The sequence below is a fragment of the Gymnogyps californianus genome, unplaced genomic scaffold, assembly GCF_018139145.2.
Source record: "Gymnogyps californianus isolate 813 unplaced genomic scaffold, ASM1813914v2 HiC_scaffold_63, whole genome shotgun sequence".
NCBI classification, from domain to species: Eukaryota; Metazoa; Chordata; class Aves; order Accipitriformes; family Cathartidae; genus Gymnogyps; species Gymnogyps californianus.
This window is the reverse complement of record NW_026114456.1, coordinates 42,436-63,113: the sequence shown is the minus strand read 5'-3', so window position 1 is coordinate 63,113 and position 20,678 is coordinate 42,436. Positions and strand designations below refer to the sequence as shown.

Sequence of the window (20,678 nt, the reverse complement as noted above, 5' to 3'; positions counted from 1 at the left end):
GTAAAATTGTATTTTCTCTGACTTCCTCCTTGTGACAAATCATTGTGTAATTTTTCCATGTTATGCTGCTTGAAAGTTTCCATTGAGGGATTATTTTTTTTTTTTTAAAGAGCTTTTAGCATTGACATAACTATATGTATTCTCCATTTATGTGGCAGCTAAAAGTTAAATAATATTAGTACCAGCTCAAAGTCTCTGGTATAAAGATATTTAGAATTAATGCAGCACTGAGAGTGAGTGGTAAAGCGGCATCATTGTCCTAAACAATTAGAAATAAAGGAGAGTCACAGACATCTTAATACTTGCGTAATCACTGGAATGCACAGAAACATTTTTATAGAAGTCTACTGTGGGTGCTATTTTTGATAATTTTCTAACATATAAAAAGTTGTTGAGAAACTATGTTCTTTGATTCACCAGCTGTTTGGAAAGAAACCGAGATATTTTTTCTTAGTGTCTGTTGCAATGTACTGCATCTGTTAAGCAAGCAGAGAGGCTGTTTTGTATATATTGATATGTATAAGAACAATTTATAGCTCTTCTCTGCAGTATGTTGATGAAGTTAAGTGGTATCACCTGTAAAGGCAGTTGTGTTTTCCCCTTTAAACTCTGAATGAACTTCTTTCTCTATCCTGAATGAGAGCAGGAGGTGAAGAGACATATCTGAGCAAAGCCTTTTGGCAATGGCAGTGATGTGTACTTACATAGCCATGCACTCTCGTACTTTTGGTCTAGGACTGTCCACTTAGTTCCAGAAGTAGCTTTTTTTTTTTTCCTCTTTAGAATATAGATTGACTCAAACAGGTGTTAAAAACTATAAATGCCAAGGATAGATATTTCAGGTTATTTAGCAAATGGATTCATCCTTGTTAGAGAGACTATTTGTTTAATGATTAATTCTAGCTAATATTTTGTAACCAGAACTTTAAATGAATAAATACTGGATGCTAAAAGGTTTACCTCTTCAACTTTTCATATAATGCTTCATCTGTTCTAATACATTTTTTACATCTGCCACATCCTCCTAATATGTCTTATTTTTTCCATAATGGCACCAGCTTATGCTCTTCCAATGAGTGTATCAAGATTGTGAATACCTAAGATAAATGAACTCTTCTTTCTAATGTTCTGACCATCTTTTTCATGTATAACTTGCTGTCTATTACTCTTAATGAGATCAGGCCATGTCTACGTTAGCAAGAATGTGGTGCAGTGGAAGTAGATTTGTAAAGGAAAGATTTCGTGCTGAGGACCTAAAGTTTATCCTATATAAGCTTTAAGAGGTGTTTCTTCAGACTAGCACTAGTCTGGTCCCATGGAGGGAACCTCCGTTAGCAGTTGGAATGTGTCAGGTGTGCTCTGGAAGCACAGTCTTCCAGTATAGTTTAGTTTGAAAGGAATCTGTTTTGTCTGCTCCAAGACCAATCTGGGATGCAAACCAAAGCTGTGGGAAATAGAGGTGATCAAACTGATACACTGACGTAGACCACTCACTCCTCTCTACCTCCTTCTATGCCTTTTCCAGTGGACCTTTATTTTGTGCTTCATTGCTGTGTTTGTTCTTTCATCACAAACCCCAGTACTCAATCTGTACCCCTTCTAGTGTCTTGGAGACTGTGAGGAGTTGACAAATAATTGTTATAACTGGAAACAGTCATCACCTTTCTTAGAATAGTAGAACAGATACTGTTGTGCTGTATTGCTGATATACTAATTGTAACACAAAAATGTTTTCTTGAATTTTACTTCTAAAGATGTCAATCATAAAGTGAGGGACTTAACTATTTTTTTCTCCCTTTTTTTATCTCTTTCATTTCCACTATTATTGTACCTTTGGTTTTAGTGTGTTCATTGTATGTTATTAAAACACATTCATCACTAATGTATAAACATTTTCTAGTATGTTCGTGCTCATGGTTATGTTTGTTCTTAAACTTAAAACTATTTTTTAAGAGGATTCTTGAAGGAGCCTTGTTTATACAACAGCACATTGCCTAGTAGTATAGGCTCTGAGATATAAACAATTTAGACAATTTTTTTCTAAAACAATTGTGGTCTCTGTGAATCACTGTATTAGGGTTTTTCTTCTAAATAAAAAGAAATAAACAGAAGATTACCACTATTTATGAATATATTGGCAATAAACACATCTCTAGAAACAAGGTTGCAGATAACTACACCACTTCTGGTGTAGTTTTTACTGATTAATGTTGTTCATAATAGTTCAATTCCTTCATTATTTTCTTTCTGGATTAAAATGGTAAAACATTTGTTTTCAGTAATCTAGAAGTACTAGGAAATCTTGGTGAGAAACTTGAGATAAATCTTTCCGTTTAAAAGGTCTTGTAAAATGCTGAATAGAGACAGGAGAAGATACCATGGTTCTTTCCCCCTGGAATAAACTTTGAAGTTTTAAAGTCATGAGTTTTTCTAGACAGAGCTAGAGGAGCTGAAAGCAGGATTTACAACAGAATTGTACCACATCTTGCCTGCAGAAGATTAATAGGGGATGGGTACTCCACTTGTTTCACTTATTTTGCTCTTCACATAAGCAAAGAATTATTTAAACAGTTTGATGAATGGCATAAAATATATATTTTGATGTTTCATTTTGGGCATTGTCAGAAGCAGTCTCTATTATCTGTTTACTTTGCAGTGTGAATTATTTACTTTTTAAAAGGCTTGAATTGTCTGTAATTCGTTATATCTTAAAGCCAATTATTTCAGAAAAGACGTAATTCTAGGGCTTTGCTATTTGAAGGCTAATTCTAGGTACTTGGTTGGGGTCTAAGTTTTTGTAAAATGCTGGGTCAGCTGCTACTTGAAAAATAGTCCCATTCAGCTGTGTCAGCTTGGGCACTTGGAATTTTCACTTCTGTGAATCCTGGCCCAGTTTTCTGTTCAGTATTAATTTATCATGTACCTTGGCTTAGTACATTTATAAAAATACTTAAATCTTTCTCAGGAGAGTCTATATTCTAAGGAACTAGGTTTTATTATATAGTGAGAGAGAGAATAGTGAAACAGTAGCAGTTTTGAATGCACTAGTAGGGAACCTAGGTGGCTAACACTGTGTATGTTTACACGTTAATAACGCTGTTGTACAGTTCCTCCTGCCAGCTCTGTTCCTGTAAATTACTACAGGATTAAAACTGACGGGAGTCCTCTTCCAGGGGCTATTTGGAAACCAGGGCTCTAGTAATATCACCTCCCCTGTGGCTGAGAAGAATTGAGCAGATATAGTTCAGAAGGACAGTCTGATGTGCTTGCTTGCACATGTCTTTGTTTGTTGGTGGTTTATCCTGCTGAGAAGTAGAGACTTTAGAGCAGCTGATACTTAAATCATTATCGGGGGAACATGACTTTACAAGGAAATGAGAGTTAAGGAGTTTGTTAAATTTGATCCCATCAGCCAGAATGTTTCCTTGCCAAATGAATGCTTGGAAAAGACAGGTGTACTTCTTGTCGGAAAATATGTAACGTTACTGTTTTAGGATAAAATCCTTAGCTCATCCAAGTAATGGATAAATCAGGTAGCATGAAATCAAATGCACTACTGGACTTTGTAGTGTAACCTTTTAAATATTGGAGATGTTAAAAATGTTCTAGTGGGGTTGAATTTTCCTAGTTTCTTGAATGTATGTTTGTTCTTGTCTTAGAAATTCAAGAAATAAAGCAATGCATTTGTGGGAAACCCATTGTTCAAATGGCCTGGCTCTATTGATGTCATGGATGGAGTGATGCACTTCACTCGAAAGAGAGAAGCAACAATGTATTTTATTGATATAAAACAGCGATTTAACAAAGTTCAATGGTAAATGCGACAGTGGTTTAACAAGATTCGATGGCAAGGTACACTTGAGTATTTACTGCATAGAGGACAGGGTCAGACAAAACTGTCAGGGAGACCCTCCCGTCGAGTCATGAGGTTCAGAAAGGACCCCCTTGCATTCTAAACTCCTTCTCAGAGGGGAGTTTGGGTGCGGCTGTTGGAGATATGCGAGAAACAAAAACAAAGGATGCTACTTAGTTAACGAGGCTTGACCTTGAGAAGAGAAACAAGATGACACCATAAGTCAGCTGGGTAAAGAAATACCAAGATAAGCACAGGAGCAATCAAAGAGCTACTTGAACTGTGAGTGAACTATCCTAATTAACATACTAGAAAACCCGCCCTTAGGTAGGGAGAGCCCCCTACCAACAGAAACCCCTTCCTCACAGAACATGCGCAGTAAAAAAAAAAAAGAGGACGCTGCGACTTTAAGTGGAGATGAGACTTGCGAGAACCAATAGGAACGAGGGTAACTCAGCAAAACTGTAAAAATACTGATAACTGTTGCTTGAAAGGTATAAAATGCTTTGCCGGGTGTTAACCGGGTGTGCTAGCTTTGTGGAGTTACCACCTAGCACCCATCTCTGCGCAGACATGAAATAAACAAATATCTCGACTCTGTGTGTTAATCGGCTTTTTTGCACACTGGGTGAAAGAATCCTGATTTTTGGGACAACATGGCCGGATCCAGACTTAGTCCCAGACTTGGTCAATGGTTTATGTCTAAAGGATTATATATGCGCAATCAATCCTTTATATCACTTAGCTAAGATTTCAAAGTTTCAGTGTGCTTATTCCCAATTCACTTACCGAGTATCTGACGCGATAAGGATTCTCTCAACCTCGAGGAGTAACCTTGAGAGGCATCCCTACTCAAGGGGAGATCCTAGCGTGCAGCCCGCTGCCGTGCAGGAGAGCTCAACAGGCCCTGGGCTGGCCACTATTGATGAAGATGATTGACTTATATTTGCATACCAGCTGTATTTCGGTTGGCCCATGCTCAAATTAGCCCTTGGCTATTGTGTTGTTATCTGTCTGCCCCGAATCCGCTTTGAGCCGGATGCAGTCATCACGACCAGACGCACCCATTACGACCGCCACTGGTGGTTATCACTTGAGCAGGGTTACAGGAAATAAAGGTCAGGTGGATGGGGGAACACACCATCACAATTGATACATTAATTTCTATACCAAGGTGTTGTCCCAAAAAATCAGGATTCTTTCACCCGGTGTGCAAAAAAGCCGATTAACACACAGAGTCGAGATATTTGTTTATTTCATGTCTGCGCAGAGATGGGTGCTAGGTGGTAACTCCACAAAGCTAGCACACCCGGTTAACACATGGTAAAGCATTTTATACCTTTCGAGCAACAGTTATCAGTATTTTTACAGTTTTGCTGAGTTACCCTCGTTCCTATTGGTTCTCGCAAGTCTCATCTCCACTTAAAGTCGCAGCGTCCTCCTTTTTTACTGTGCATGTTCTGTGAGGAAGGGGCTTCTGTTGGTAGGGGGCTCTCCCTACCTAAGGGCGGGTTTTCTAGTATGTTAATTAGGATAGTTCACTCACAGTTCAAGTAGCTCTTTGATTGCCCCTGTGCTTATCTTGGTATGTCTTTACCCACTGACTTATGGTGTCATCTTGTTTCTCTTCTCAAGGTCAAGCCTCGTTAACTAAGTAGCATCCTTTGTTGTTTTGTTTCTTGCATATCTCTAACAATTCCCCACTTTGAGACTTAGATAAATAGTTCTTATTTAAAATAAGTCTTACTTAGATCTTGATCTTTTCATTCTAAAATTTCCATCTCTGGGAGGCTTCAAAATTTTCCAAAACTGCTCATAGGTTCCTTCCCATTGACATATGTCTTGTTGGAATTTTTCCCTGTCCTTTTTAAGGAAGTTTTCAAGTTCGAGGGATTTATCTCCCTCTGTCGTGAGCGTGCATACCCTGGGTGATTGCATTAGAGCAATTTGCTTCATCATGTGCCAAACCTTAAAATACAATCTGATTATAAGCAGTAAACATAAACATGTTAGCAATAACAAGATCACAACAGGGTGTAGTAGGAGATTAAGAATGCCTGTTGCCTTGGGTGACCATCTGAGGAGGGCTTCCCACCACCTATGTTCTCCATCTTTCTTCACCCGGTCCAAAACACGATGTATCTCTTCTGTGTCATGGTGAACGGTGATTCAAGTCCTTTGTTCCTCTTCTCGGGCACGTTCCAGCAACTGGCGTAGATCATTATGTTGTAAAAATTTTTTCACCAGTGTGAGATCCATCCCAACGGAAGTAAGCAATAGATCTTTAACTAAAGTATAATTGGATTGTAATAGCTGATAAGTCGTAACAGGAGCTGAATAGTTGAAATCACATCCTATAATGTTAGTAAAGTTACAAATGCAAGTATTTGAGTGATTATTTATCCCGACAGTAATATTATCTACAACTATAAAATTACATAGAGTTCTTATACACACACATCCTTTCCCAATATATATATAAGTACAGTTCCAGGGATTTCTTTTGGATGTATCTCGAAGTGACAAACATTTTCCCCAGTGTCAAGACAAATGTCTTGAGCTCTGATGGTATTACTTCTGCAAATAAATCCCTGTTGTCCCCATACCACACATGCATCAACTTCAACAGTCTGCCATCTGTTATTGTCTCATTGTGCCCATACTCTATGCTCTAATGGATAGAGTACAGTCCCATTGTGATTTAAGCCTAACGCAATGATCAGGTAGATGGTTTTTACTGATGCATTCTGTATGGTTACAACAAAGGCTGTGGCTTTGTTATCGATAGGATTGTGAGTGAAATTGCCCAGATACCACCGTGATTGGAATTCTCTTTCAAATGTAGTTGCCTTTTCCCAGATTATTTCCTGAATTTCAGTAGGTAAGGTGCCATCTTCACCTTCTCTTACAATTGCTGCTATTGTATATTGCACCCACAGTTGAGCCTGGATACAAGTAAGAGCTAGAGAAATATTATTTTGGGATATACCAAGTGCATCTATGATTAATTGGTGGTCCTTTTCATTAACCCTTTCCCGCTGAGGCAATATATCAGATAACAGCCATGGATGAGTTCCTAAGGGAGGATCGCAATGGATGTCCTAATTTTTTTTTTTAAAATCATGTGTGGCTGTACTAAGTTTGTTTGCAAGTACTTCATATCTGTGCTGTTTAAGACTCCCAATCCTGTCCCTAGGATACCAGTTACATCTCTTTTTGCTCGATTTGGAAGGGTAAGAGACTGCCCATGTAACCATGCTAACCATCCTGTATAGGACACACTTATGAATGGTGAACAGGCAGGTTTAACTGCAGAGATATTAATCTGCATTGATAGTTCTACCCGTTTGAGGGACCATGATGGATTAAACAAAAGTCGTTGTTGTCCAACCCTTTTAATGACATATGGTCCAACTCTAGTTATCTGGGGGGTTATTTCCTTTAGTAATATCCTAATTACTTCCCTAGCCCCATTGTTGCGACAAGGGAAAGCCTCAGGCCATCCGGAAAACGTATCCACTAGAACAAGTAGATACTTACGTTGTCCACGTTTTGGTAATTCAGAGAAATCTATTTGCCAGTATTCCCCAGGGGTTATTCCTCTTTTTACATCACCTGCTGGCGGCTTTCTTTGTATTTTGGGATTATTTGCACAAGTTTCATCTCTTTACTATTATATCTGCATTTGTCTGCATTTTTGGCCCTACAGCGTATCTCTTAACACCGCTTATCATAGCATCAGCTCCCATGTGAGTTTCTTCATGTAGGATGTATGTCTTTGGTTATCTGATTTATAGCCCTCAAGTCCTGCACTAATCGGTAATCCTGGGAGTGAGGCTTTCTCACTGGTAAAATCGGTGTATTGTATTCAGATTGACATTCTCTGAGCAGTCCATATTGTATAAAGGTATTTATCAGGGCTTCGAGGCCCTTGCGAGCTTCCAGCCTAATAGGATATTGATGCACCCTTACTGGTTTTGCCCCCTCTTTTAGTTCTACTTTAATCGGACTCACATTTTTTGCTTTACCTGGGTTTTTTTTTTTTTTGAAGCCCATACCAGGGGAATTACCACATTTAATACAGCATCTGGAATATTCTCTTCAATTTCTTCCGGTGTTTCATCTGTCAGCAAGCAGATCTGAGCTCTCCAGGCGGTTTCAGGTGGGATATGGAGCTGTACAGCATTCTCAGAAAAGGTTACTTGTGCATTTAGTTTGCATAATAAATCTCGTCCCAGTAAAGGTAGGGGGCATTCTGGCATGTATAGAAACTCATGAATTAATTTAGCTCCCCCAATTGTGCACTCCATTGGTTGTAAAAATGGCCTTAATGTTCTTTTTCCCTTTGCCCCAACAATAGGTATAGTTACTTTACTTAGAGGTCCTTTACAAGTGGTGACTACTGAATGAGTAGCCCCGCTGTCAATTAAAAAAATCTATAGTCTCGTTCCCCAGCTTAACTGGAACCAGGGGATCAGCTGGGGAGACTTTAATATGTTCTCCCCCAGTCCCCTTCATTCATTGTCTGAATCTTCTAACATAATAAGATTAGCATTTTCTGCATGATCCCGTTCCTTTGGCCCCTCTCGTTTCAGGCATTCATTCTTCCAGTGTCCCTCCCGTTTACAGACCACACACTGATTTAGCCCTAAAGGGGTTCAGTTTTGTGGACCTCTTCCCTGCATTATTCCACCACATCCTCCTCTTCCTTTACTTTTTCCTCTACCCTTCCTTCTGACATCATTTCCATTTATTGCCGCTGCCAGCAAAGATGCATGCAACTTCATTTTGTTCTGTTTTTCTTTTCTTTCCCTCTCATCTCGATTGTTATAAACTTTATATGCTATCTCTATCAATTGTGAGATCGACATTCCCCCAGCTCCATCAACTTTCTGCAACTTTCTCCTTATATCCCGAGTCGACTGCCCAATAAACAACATATTGAATATCCTCTGATTTGCCTCATCGTCCGGATTCAAGTCCATCCATTTTCTAGCTACCTCACATAGCCTTTCGTAAAAGGCTGATGGATTTTCCTCCGGACCCTGCCTTACCTCATAAAGCTTAGACACATTCTTCGATTTAGGCACTCCATGCTGAACCCCATATAGTATCAGCTGCTGATACTGCTTCAGTTGAGCCTCGTTTCCCCCCCTGTTAGGATCCCATTCTGGGTCCCTTTTAGTAGGTGGGGACTCCTCAGAATCTTCTTGCCTGTTTCTCCTTCCCCCTTCTTCCCTGGCCCTTTCGATCACCATTCTCTTTTCCTCTGCCGTAAAGAACGTATTTAGCAGAGCCTGTATATCTCCCCAGTTGGGATTATGTGTTAACATTATAGTTTCTAATAGTTGATGTACTCCCTCAGGGTTTCCCCTATAGGATCCAACAGATTGTTTCCAATTTAACAGGTCAGAGGTAGTGAACGGAACATGTACAAAAACCAGCAGTCTTTCTGGTCCCACCGCCTGTCTCAGGGGAGCCTGTACAATTGGTTGAGCGTGCCCTCTAGTCCGGCTGGAAATGGGGCTAAAGTTATCATTGCCCGATTGTAAATTAGGATCGATTGGCAATTGTCCGGCACTATTTTTGTGTGGAGGTGGGGCTGTCGGGAGTAACAGTTGCACATCTTTCTGCTCTTCTCCCCCTGCAATCTGTCTATCATCACAGCCTATGCAACAACCGCTCTCCTTTTTCTCAGAAGCTGTATACATCACTAGGTCAGTCTTTAGCTTACATTTTTCCTGAATATCATTTTTCTGTACAAAGTCATAAAGGCATCAACATAAGGTACTTCGTCCCATTTCCCCATCCAACGGCAAAACAACATCAGTTGTAATATAGCATTATAGTTTACCGATCCATTTTCTGGCCAGACCTCATCGTCACCCAATTTTATAATTTGGCCACCATTGACTACAACATCTTTTCATTTTATCTTTAGTCATTAGATTTCCCCCAAACTTATTCCAGTTTTTCAAAATACACCCCAAAGGGTTACAGGGAGGAATCGTGGATTGGCTTGATCCCATTTTAACTGAATTTACCTATTTGCCAGCTTTGACTCCCTTTGTTGTCCCAAAAAATCAGGATTCTTTCACCCGGTGTGCAAAAAAGCCGATTAACACACAGAGCCGAGATATTTGTTTATTTCATGTCTGCGCAGAGATGGGTGCTAGGTGGTAACTCCACAAAGCTAGCACACCTGGTTGACACACGGTAAAGCATTTTATACCTTTCAAGCAACAGTTATCAGTATTTTTACAGTTTTGCTTAGTTACTCTCGTTCCTATTGGTTCTCGCAAGTCTCATCTCCACTTAAAGTCGCAGTGTCCTCCTTTTTTACTGCGCATGTTCTGTGAGGAAGGGGCTTCTGTTGGTAGGGGCTCTCCCTACTCAAGGGTGGGTTTTCTAGTATGTTAATTAGGATAGTTCACTCACAGTTCAAGTAGCTCTTTGATTGCCCCTGTGCTTATCTTGGTATGTCTTTACCCACTGACTTATGGTGTCATCTTGTTTCTCTTCTCAAGGTCATGCCTCGTTAACTAAATAGCATCCTTTGTTTTTGTTTCTCGCATATCTCCAACAATTCCCCCCTTTGAGACTTAGATAAAGAGTTCTTATTTAAAATAAGTCTCACTTAGATATTTTCATTCTAAAACTTCAGTCTCTGGGAGATTTCAAAAATTTCCAAAACTGCTCATAGGTTCCTTCCCATTGACATAGGTCTCGCTGGAATTTTTCCCTATCCTTTATAGGGAAGTTTTCAAGTTTGAGGGATTTATCTCCCTCTGTCATGAGCGTGCATACCCTGGGTGATTGCATTAGAGCAATTTGCTTCATCAAGTGCCAAACCTTAAAATACAGTATGATTATAAGCAGTAAACATAAACATGTTAGCAATAACAAGATCACAACAGGGTGTAGCATGAGATTAAGAATGCCTGTTGTCTTGGGTGACCATCCAAGGAAGGCTTCCCACCACCTATGTTCTCCATCTTTCTTCACCCGGTCCAAAACACGATGTATCTCTTCTGTGTCATGGTGAATGGTGATTAAAGTCCTTTGTCCCTCTTCTCGGGCACGTTCCAGCAACTGGCGTAGATCATTATGTTGTAAAAATTTTTTCACCAGTGTGAGATCCATCCCAATGGGAGTAAGCAATAGATCCTTAACTAAAGTATAATTGGATTGTATTAGCTGATAAGTCGTAACCGGAGCTGAATAGTTGAAATCACATCCTATAATGTTAGTAAAGTTACAAATGCAAGTATTTGAGTGATTATTTATCCCAACAGTAATATTATCTATGACTATAAAATTACATAGAGTTCTTATACACACACATCCTTTCCCAATGTATATGAGTACAGTTCCAGGGATTTCTTTTGGATGTATCTCGAAGTGACAAACATTTTGCTCAGTGTCAAGACAAATGTCTTGAGCTTTGATGGTATTACTTTCGCAAATAAATCCCTGTTGTTCCTGTACCATACATGCATCAACTTCAACAGTCTGCCATTTGTAAACAGTTCCAAATCTGCATTTTTTAGTGGCTCATCTCTCAGATCGGGCCTGCTGGCATAGACCTGTTCAATAGTTGCCAGACAATCATGTTGTAAAGGTTCTTGTTCTGCTATTGGCAACAAGGTGGCAGGGTTTAAAGTTGATACTACGCTTAGAGTAACATCTTCATGATCAATTAGCATAGCTTGGTATTTGGCCAGTCTGTTTGGAGAAATCCAATGGTGTCCTTTTTGGTTTAAAATAGCCATCACTGCATGTGGGACTAATACTGTTATTGGTTGTCCCAAAGTGAGCTTCCGGGCTTCCTGGATTAGCAGAGCAGTGGCGGCTACAGCTCGAAGGCAAGCCGGCCATCCTTTACTCACTTCATCTAATTGTTTCGAAAAATAGGCTACTGGCCTTTTCCAACTTCCAAGCATCTGAGTCATTACCCCAGAGGCCACTTGCTGTCTCTCATGCACATATAACTGAAAAGGTTTTGTCAGATCAGGGAGGCCCAAGGCTGGGGCTTCCATCAATTTTCTTTTAATTTCATCAAAACTACTCCGACACTCTGGAGTCCATTCTAACAACTCCCCCGGGCCCTTTGTGGCTGCATATAAGGGTTTGGCTATGAGTCCAAAATTGGGGATCCACATCCGGCAGAATCCGGCCATTCCCAGAAACCCCCTTAGCTGCTTTTTTGTTTTTGGTACTGCTATTCGGCATATAGCCTCCTTCCTTTCTTCCCCTAGTGCTCGTTGTCCTTTTGATATATTAAAACCAAGATACCGGACTTGCTCCTTAGCAATTTGGGCCTTCTTCTTCGAGACCCTGTATCCAGCCAGTCCCAGAAAGTTTAGTAGGCTTACTGTAGCTTCAGTACAAGTCTGTTCAGTATCTGCTCCAATTAAGATATCATCCACATACTGTAAGAGAGTAACGTTATCATTATTAGTTCGCCATTGTTCTAATTCTTTAGCCAGTACCTCACCAAACAAAGTGGGACTATTTTTAAATCCCTGGGGAAGAACGGTCCAACACAGTTGTCCTTTCCTTCCAGTAGTCGGATTCTCCCATTCAAAAGCGAAGAGTGTTTGACTCTGTTCATCCACTGGAATGCAGAAGGCGGCATCTTTTAGGTCCAACACTGTAAAATAGGCATTGTTTTCAGGTACAGAAGCTAACAAAGTATAAGGGTTGGACACCGTAGGATGTATATCTTTCGTTATCTGATTTATAGCCCTCAAGTCCTGCACTAATCGGTAATCCTGGGAGTGAGGCTTTCTCACTGGTAAAATCGGTGTATTGTATTCAGATTGACATTCTCTGAGCAGTCCATATTGAATAAAGGTATTTATCAGGGCTTCGAGGCCCTTGCGAGCTTCCAGCCTAACAGGATATTGATGCACCCTTACTGGTTTTGCCCCCTCTTTTAGTTCTACTTTAATCGGACTCACATTTTTTGCTTTACCTGGGTTTTTTGAAGCCCATACCAGGGGAATTACTGCATTTAATACAGCATCTGGAATATTCTCTTCAATTTCTTCTGATGTTTCATCTGTCAGCAAGCAGATCTGAGCTCTCCAGGCAGTTTCAGGTGGGATATGGAGCTGTACAGCATTCTTAGAAAAGGTTACTTGTGCATTTAGTTTGCATAATATATCTCGTCCCAGTAAAGGTAGGGGGCATTCTGGCATGTATAGAAACTCATGAATTAATTTAGCTCCCCCAATTGTGCATTCCATTGGTTGTAAAAATGGCCTTAATGTTCTTTTTCCCTTTGCCCCAACAATAGGTATAGTTACTTTACTTAGAGGTCCTTTACAACTGGTGACCACTGAATGAGTAGCCCCACTGTCAATTAAAAAATCTATGGTCTCATTCCCCAGCTTAACTGGAACCAGGGGATCAGCTGGGGAGACTTTAATGTTCTCCCCCGGTCCCCTTCATTCATTGTCTGAATCTTCTAACATAATAAGATTAGAATTTTCTATATGATCCCGTTCCTTTGGCCTCTTTCGTTTCGGGCACTCATTTTTCCAGTGTCCTTCCTGTTTACAGACTGCACACTGATTTAGCCCTAAAGGGGTTCGTTTTTGCGATCCTCTTCCCTGCATTATGCCACCACATCCTCCTCTTCCTTTACTTTTTCCTCTACCCTTCCCTTCAACATCATTTCCATTTATTGCCGCTGCCAGCAAAGATGCTTGCAACTTTATTTTGTTCTGTTTTTCTTTTCTTTCCCTCTCATCTCGATTGTTATAAACCTTATACGCTATCTCTATCAATTGTGAGATCGACATTCCCCCAGCTCCATCAACTTTCTGCAACTTTCTCCTTATATCCCGAGTTGACTGCCCAATAAACAACATATTGAACATCCTCTGATTTGCCTCATCATCCGGATTCAAGTCTGTCCATTTTCTAGCTACCTCACATAGCCTTTCGTAAAAGGCAGATGGATTTTCCTCCAGACCCTGCCTTACCTCATAAAGCTTAGACACATTCTTCGGTTTAGGCACTCCATGCTGAACCCCATATAGTATCAGCTGCTGATACTGCTTCAGTTGAGCCCTCATCCCCCCCTATTAGGATCCCATTCTAGGTCCCTTTTAGTAGGCAGAAACTCCTCAGAATCTTCTTGCCTGTTTCTCCTTCCCCCTTCTTCCCTGGCCCTCTCAATCACCATTCTCTTTTCCTCTGCCGTAAAGAATGTATTTAGCAGAGCCTGTATATCTCCCCAGTTGGGATTATGTGTTAACATTATAGTTTCTAATAGTTGATGTACTCCTTCAGGGTTTCCCCTATAGGATCCAACAGATTGTTTCCAATTTAACAGCTCAGAGGTAGTGAACGGAACATGTATAAAAACCAGCAGTCTTTCCGGTCCCACTGCTTGTCTCAGGGGAGCCTGTACAACTGGTTCAGCGTGCCCCCTAGTCCGGCTGGAAATGGGGCTAAAGTTATCATTGCCCGATTGTAAATTAGGATCGATTGGCAATTGTCCAGCACTGCTTTTGTATAGTGGTGGGGCTGTCGGGACTAACAGTTGCACATCTTTCTGCTCTTCTCCCCCTGCAGTCTTTCTATCATCACAGCCTATGCAACAAGCACTCTCCTTTTCCTCAGAAGCTGTATACATCACTAGGTCAGTCTTTAGCTTACATTTTTCCCGCATATCAGATTTTCTATACAAAGTCATAAAGACATCAACATAAGGTACGTCGTCGCATTTCCCCATCCAACGGCAAAACGACATCAATTGTAATATAGCATTATAGTTTACCGATCCATTTTCTGGCCAGACTTCATCATAACCCAATTTATAATTTGGCCACCATTGATTACAATATCTTTTCATTTTATCTTTAGTCATTAGATTTCCCCCAAACTTATTCCAGTTTTTCAAAATACACCCCAAAGGGCTACAAGGAGGAATCACGGATTGGCTTGATCCCATTTTAACCGAATTTACCTATTTGCCGGCTTTGACTCCCTTGGTCGGTAATTACCCTTCTGACCCCTTTGGTCAGTAATTACCACTCTGACCGCTTTGGTCAGTAATTTCCTCTCTGACCCCCCTTGGTCAGTACCGCTCTGACCCCCCTTGGTCAGTATGCGCACTCAGTTCTGACCCCCCTGGTCAATTAAGGCAACCCTTGCCGAACGTCTACGTGCGACTTTATGCGCCCCCCTGGCGACTTGATGCGCACTCAGCTCTGACCCCCCTGGTCAATTACGGCACCCTTTGCCAAGCGTCTACGTGCGACTTTATGCGCCCCACCGGTGACTTTCTGCGCACTCGGCTCTGACCCCCCTGGTCAATTACGGCACCCCTTGCCGAGCGTCTACGTGCGACTTTACCCTTTAACCTTCCATGGGAGTCATTGAATTTGTAATTAAATTTTATACTCACCAATCCAAGGATTCACTCCCCTTTCACCCTGATACAAATATCTCTGGTTGGCGTTGCACCTTTGAGTCGCTTGTCGCCCCGGCTTCGGAGGGAATCCGGAGGAGTCCCCGATCAATAGGTCGGTGCGCGCTGGAGCTCAGTCCGGTCCGGTCCGCTGTCGGGGACGGCAAGACGATCCGGGCAAGGCCTTATGGCCGTCCCATCTGGGTCGCCAAAATGTTGTCCCAAAAAATCAGGATTCTTTCACCCGGTGTGCAAAAAAGCCGATTAACACACAGAGCCGAGATATTTGTTTATTTCATGTCTGCGCAGAGATGGGTGCTAGGTGGTAACTCCACAAAGCTAGCACACCTGGTTGACACACGGTAAAGCATTTTATACCTTTCAAGCAACAGTTATCAGTATTTTTACAGTTTTGCTTAGTTACTCTCGTTCCTATTGGTTCTCGCAAGTCTCATCTCCACTTAAAGTCGCAGTGTCCTCCTTTTTTACTGCGCATGTTCTGTGAGGAAGGGGCTTCTGTTGGTAGGGGGCTCTCCCTACTCAAGGGTGGGTTTTCTAGTATGTTAATTAGGATAGTTCACTCACAGTTCAAGTAGCTCTTTGATTGCCCCTGTGCTTATCTTGGTATGTCTTTACCCACTGACTTATGGTGTCATCTTGTTTCTCTTCTCAAGGTCATGCCTCGTTAACTAAATAGCATCCTTTGTTTTTGTTTCTCGCATATCTCCAACACCTTGGTCAGTAATTACCCCTCTGACCCCCCTTGGTCAGTATACGCACTCAGTTCTGACCCCCCTGGTCAATTAAGGCAACCCTTGCCGAACGTTTACGTGCGACTTTATGCGCCCCACTGGCGACTTTATGCACACTCGGCTCTGACCCCCCTGGTCAATTATGGCACCCCTTGCCAAGCGTCTATGTGCAACTTTACCCTTTAACCTTCCATGGGAGTCATTGAATTTGTAATTAAATTTTATACTCACCAATCCAAGGATTCATTCCCCTTTCACCCTGATACAAATATCTCTGGTCGGTATTGCACCTTTGAGTTGCTTGTCGCCCCGACTTCGGAGGGAATCCGGAGGAGTCCCCGATCAATAGGTCGGTGCGCACTGGAGCTCGGTCCGGTCCGGTCCGCTGTCGGGGATGGCAAGACGATCCGGGCAAGGCCTTATGGCCGTCCCATCTGGGTCGCCAAAATGTTGTCCCAAAAATCAGGATTCTTTCACCCGGTGTGCAAAAAAGCCGATTAACACACAGAGTCAAGATATTTGTTTATTTCATGTCTGCGCAGAGATGGGTGCTAGGTGGTAACTCCACAAAGCTAGCACACCCGGTTAACACCTGGCAAAGCATTTTATACCTTTCGAGTAACAGTTATCAGTATTTTTACAGTTTCGCTGAGTTACCCTCGTTCCTATTGGTTCTCGCAAGTCTCATCTCCGCTTAAAAGTTGCAGCATCCTCTTTTTTTACTGTGCATGTTCTGTGAGGAAGGGGCTTCTGTTGGTAGGGGGCTCTCCCTACCTAAGGGCGGGTTTTCTAGTATGTTAATTAGGATAGTTCACTCACAGTTCAAGTAGCTCTTTGGTTGCCCCTGTGCTTATCTTGGTATTTCTTTACCCAGCTGACTTATGGTGTCATCTTGTTTCTCTTCTCAAGGTCACTCCTCGTTAACTAAGTAGCATCCTTTATTTTTGTTTCTCACATATCTCCAACAATAGCAAAGATGTCAGAATTTGTTTTTCTTTATGAGGACTGGTACACACTTTACAAGCATCAAATCATAATTCAGTATGTAAATAAATACTTTTTCAAGCTTTTCCATACAGGTGTCATTTTCCAGTCCTAATATTTCTTCACAACAAGTTGTTATGCTATCAATAAAAGGCAAACTGTTAACATACTTTGCGAGTGTTATTACCTTGCATAATAACACTGTGTCCACTGAACTGAATATTCTTAGAAATATTTTTCTTTCGTTTTCTCATGTATTATTTTATTACATGAAAATAATAATATGAAGGCATTTAAGTTTTCACACAACACACAGGGTTTCTGTTGCTGGAATTGCAGGATTTTTACTGAAGACAGGCTGGGGGAGTGGCACAGAATCTAATACAAGCCATTTCCTTCAGGCTAGTTCAGTCAACTGTCCAAAAAGGTGCTAAATTTGAATAAAGATAGAGGCACTTGAAATTAGATTGTTGCTCTGATTTTTTTTATTGCTGTTTCAGTCTCTTGATACTTTCATATATTATATAACCCTGTCTGATTGGTTCAGTTGAGTTTCTGTGCCTGCTCCTAGGAAAGCTTGATTGGGGTTTTGTTAGCAGTCTTTTTCCACTTGTAAGCATCCCAGGTTACTAACAAAGCTTCCTACATAGTAATGCTATTCTGTGGTTCCTCTCCACTTTTTTTGTTTTTCCGTTAACTGTTGGCATCCACTGCCGAAGTCTTCCTCTTTACCTTTAGAAGTCCTTTCAGTGGCAATTGGAAAGTTACCTTCTCCACTTACAGATGATTGTCCTGATCCCTTCCCCCATTCCCAAATCACAGGAATAATAGGATAGTATTTAATTGTAGACTGCCTTCACAGAATTCTCTGATTTCACACCCTACTTAATCAGTATGATGCTGAGAGAGATTTAACATGTCCTGTTTAGAGGAAACAGCTTAGTCTTGCAGCAGCTTCTTGAGGTGACAGCATGCCAAAAATGTCACTGCCTAGACTGTTATGAGTTAAGTGTTTCATTAGATTCTAAACCTTTACCCACTTTTTTCAAGTTGTTTTAGCCAAATTTTTTATAAGATTGTTTCACCACAAGCTAAATGTTTTCTCTAGGTCAATTTTCCATTAAAACCATTATTACTTATCCTTACCAGTTTCTACACTGAGATTTTGTTCATATTTTGCACAGTGTTTCAAACTGTACTTCTTCTGTTTCCTTTAAATATTTCCATTTTCATTTTGTCTATGGCAGATGATTCACTGGTTTTATCTGACAATGCTATATCTGTTGTCTTATTGTAGCTTCTGTGATTCATTTAAATATGCTAAATATTTTACATATATTTTTTTCAGGCTGGTTACTCTGAAAACAAGATAATCTTTTGATTCTGTTCATGTTAAGCGACTGAAAATTGTATCAGTTGTTATTCATCTTTTCCCTTCTGTACACCTTTAAGCTTTGGTGGAGAACTAATGTAATGTCCTCAAATAAATGTTTTCTTCTTAATTCCAACTAAGGTATTATTTTATATTTATACACTTTATCATCTGTGTCCTGGTTTCGGCTGGGACAGAGTTAACTTTCTTTTTAGTAGCTGGTACAGTGCTGTGTTTTGGATTTAGTGTGAGAATGATGTTGATAACACACTGATGTTTTAGTTGTTGCTAAGTAGTGCTTATCTTAAGCCAAGGATTTTCCAGTTTCCCATGCTCTGCCAGCAAGCAGGCGTGCAAGAAGCTGGGAGGGAGCATGGCCAGGACAGCTGACCCAAACTAGCCAAAGGGGTATTCCATACTATGGAACGTCATGCCCAGTATATAAACAGGGGGGAGTTGGCCGGGAGGGGTGGATTGCTGCTCTGGCATTGGTCAGTGGGTGGTGAGCAGTTGCATTGTGCATCACTTGACTTTTCTTGGGTGTTATTTCTTTTTTTTTGTTGTTGTTATATTCCTTTTCATTACAATTATTATTATTATATTATTATTATTCTTAATTAGTAGTGTATTTTTTTTTACTTTAGTTATTAAACTGTTCTTATCTCAACCCATAAGTTTTACCTTTTTTTCCCTCCTCCCCACCCCACTGGGAGGGGGAGGGGGAAGCAGCTGCATGGTGCTTTAGTTGCTGGCTGGGGTTAAACCACGACAACGTTATTTTAAGGATGGCTTTCTTTAATATCTGACTTCAGTTGGCAAGTATGTTTCAGGAGGAGATCTTCAGGAGAATAAGAACATTGCCACCATTAATTTTAAAGTGTCACCCATGTGGTTCTTTAATAGCAAAAATTCAGCTCTAAATGCAAAAATACATAATGACCTTCTTCAGTTTGGTTGCTAATGAGTCCCACTTAAGTCCTGGAGTGGGAGAGTGGCATTTAAAGAAAAATTGTAACACTCTTTTAGATATGTGTAGTTTGTGGTTGTGTTTAATAGAGCTGCTGTATGTGCCTGAAAGGGTGTGGCTCATCCAAACAGGAAGGGCTCCTGTCACAGGGAGCAGCTCGAAGGGGAAGTTTAGGAGTGAATGCGCTTCCTGCATGAGAGTAAAGCTGAAGTTGTTTATGAGTCAGCAGCTTGGGGTAGGAAGAAAGTACCTCTGTATGCTTTTCCAATAATAAATACATGTTAAGTAATTTATGCCAGTATCACACTTGGATTCTGCTTGTTTTAATCTGGCAAAAATAAGACCACAGGATCATGCTACAGAGGGTAAAATTTGCTTTGTTTAGTTTTTTAAGATCAATTTAATATCTAGACAATTTACCATATAATTAGAGCCTATTGAAGGGTTCAGCTATTTACTTTCATAAGCAACGAGGGAAGATGTTAGAAGTTCACATATCAGAAGTACCTGCATGTATAAGAAATTATTGATGGCAGTAATTGAGTAGTAAAAGCTTGGTAAGTTCTATTAGTTGGATGCCATGGCTCTACAAATTAATGAGGGGGGGGGGAGAATGCATGAATTTTACCCTGAATTAAACAATAGGGTTTTATTCAAAACTTTTAATTGAAGCCATCTGTTTCTAAAAGATGAGCTTTAAGTCAAACAGAAGTTTTGAATTTGAGCTAGAAATTACTGTGAAAGATTCTATGGCTTGTCTCAAGCAGGAATGAGGACTAAATTAACAACAGTCTTCTGCAATTTAAAAATCATTCCATTTCTTTTAATGTAATAGTCTAGTGAGCAGTATTTTGTGTTTAAGGCAGTATTGTTTCATCTGACAGGATAACATACAGGCATAAATCTCATGCATGTGTAAGGTACTAGCCTTTACCTGAAGCTGGTGGTGTTCAATTATTTCTATAAAGGAGTTTTTAAAAGCGTATGTTAAGTTAATAAAAAAGTAAAATCTTACTGTCTCCAAACGCTGATAGAGTTACAGGTGGCTTTATTTTGTGAGTGTGGAAGGTCAGCCACTTTACAGGAATACAAATCTTCACATTTGTGATAAGTATGTTGCTTTCTGAATAAGTATAAAATACTTATTAAATAAATACAGCAAATGAATTCCACAAATTATTTTTGTATTGTTCAGCTGGAACTTAGAAACAAATATATGATTTAAATTCTTTTTTTCAGGTATTAAGTCTTACAAGAGGTACTTGTTTTCAAGAAGTACTATGGATGACATGAAAAAAGTTGATAACAGCTCTTGTAATGATGGA

The 20,678-nt window shown here is 40.4% G+C and overlaps 1 protein-coding gene across 1 annotated transcript; it reads right to left on the bottom strand.

Moving 5' to 3' along the window:
* Positions 1-8,759: 8,759 nt before the first annotated feature.
* On the bottom strand, positions 8,760-15,068 carry LOC127029038 (uncharacterized). The gene is made up of 3 exons (XM_050914703.1): positions 13,979-15,068; positions 8,981-9,041; positions 8,760-8,775 (listed from the first exon to the last, which is right to left on the bottom strand). The coding sequence occupies exons 1-3, from the start codon at positions 14,817-14,819 to the stop codon at positions 8,760-8,762; spliced, it is 918 nt and encodes a 305-aa protein (XP_050770660.1). The 5' UTR covers positions 14,820-15,068.
* Between the last annotated feature and the right edge of the window lie 5,610 nt (positions 15,069-20,678).

Coding starts and splice junctions, on each gene's coding strand:
- LOC127029038 (XM_050914703.1), bottom strand. CDS start 14,819: ATGGGATCAAGCCAATCCGTGATTCCTCCTTGTAGCCCTTTGGGGTGT. Junction 9,042..13,978: donor AGATTCTGAGGAGTTTCTGC/CTACTAAAAGGG, acceptor AGGAGTCCCCAC/CTACTAAAAGGGACCCAGAA.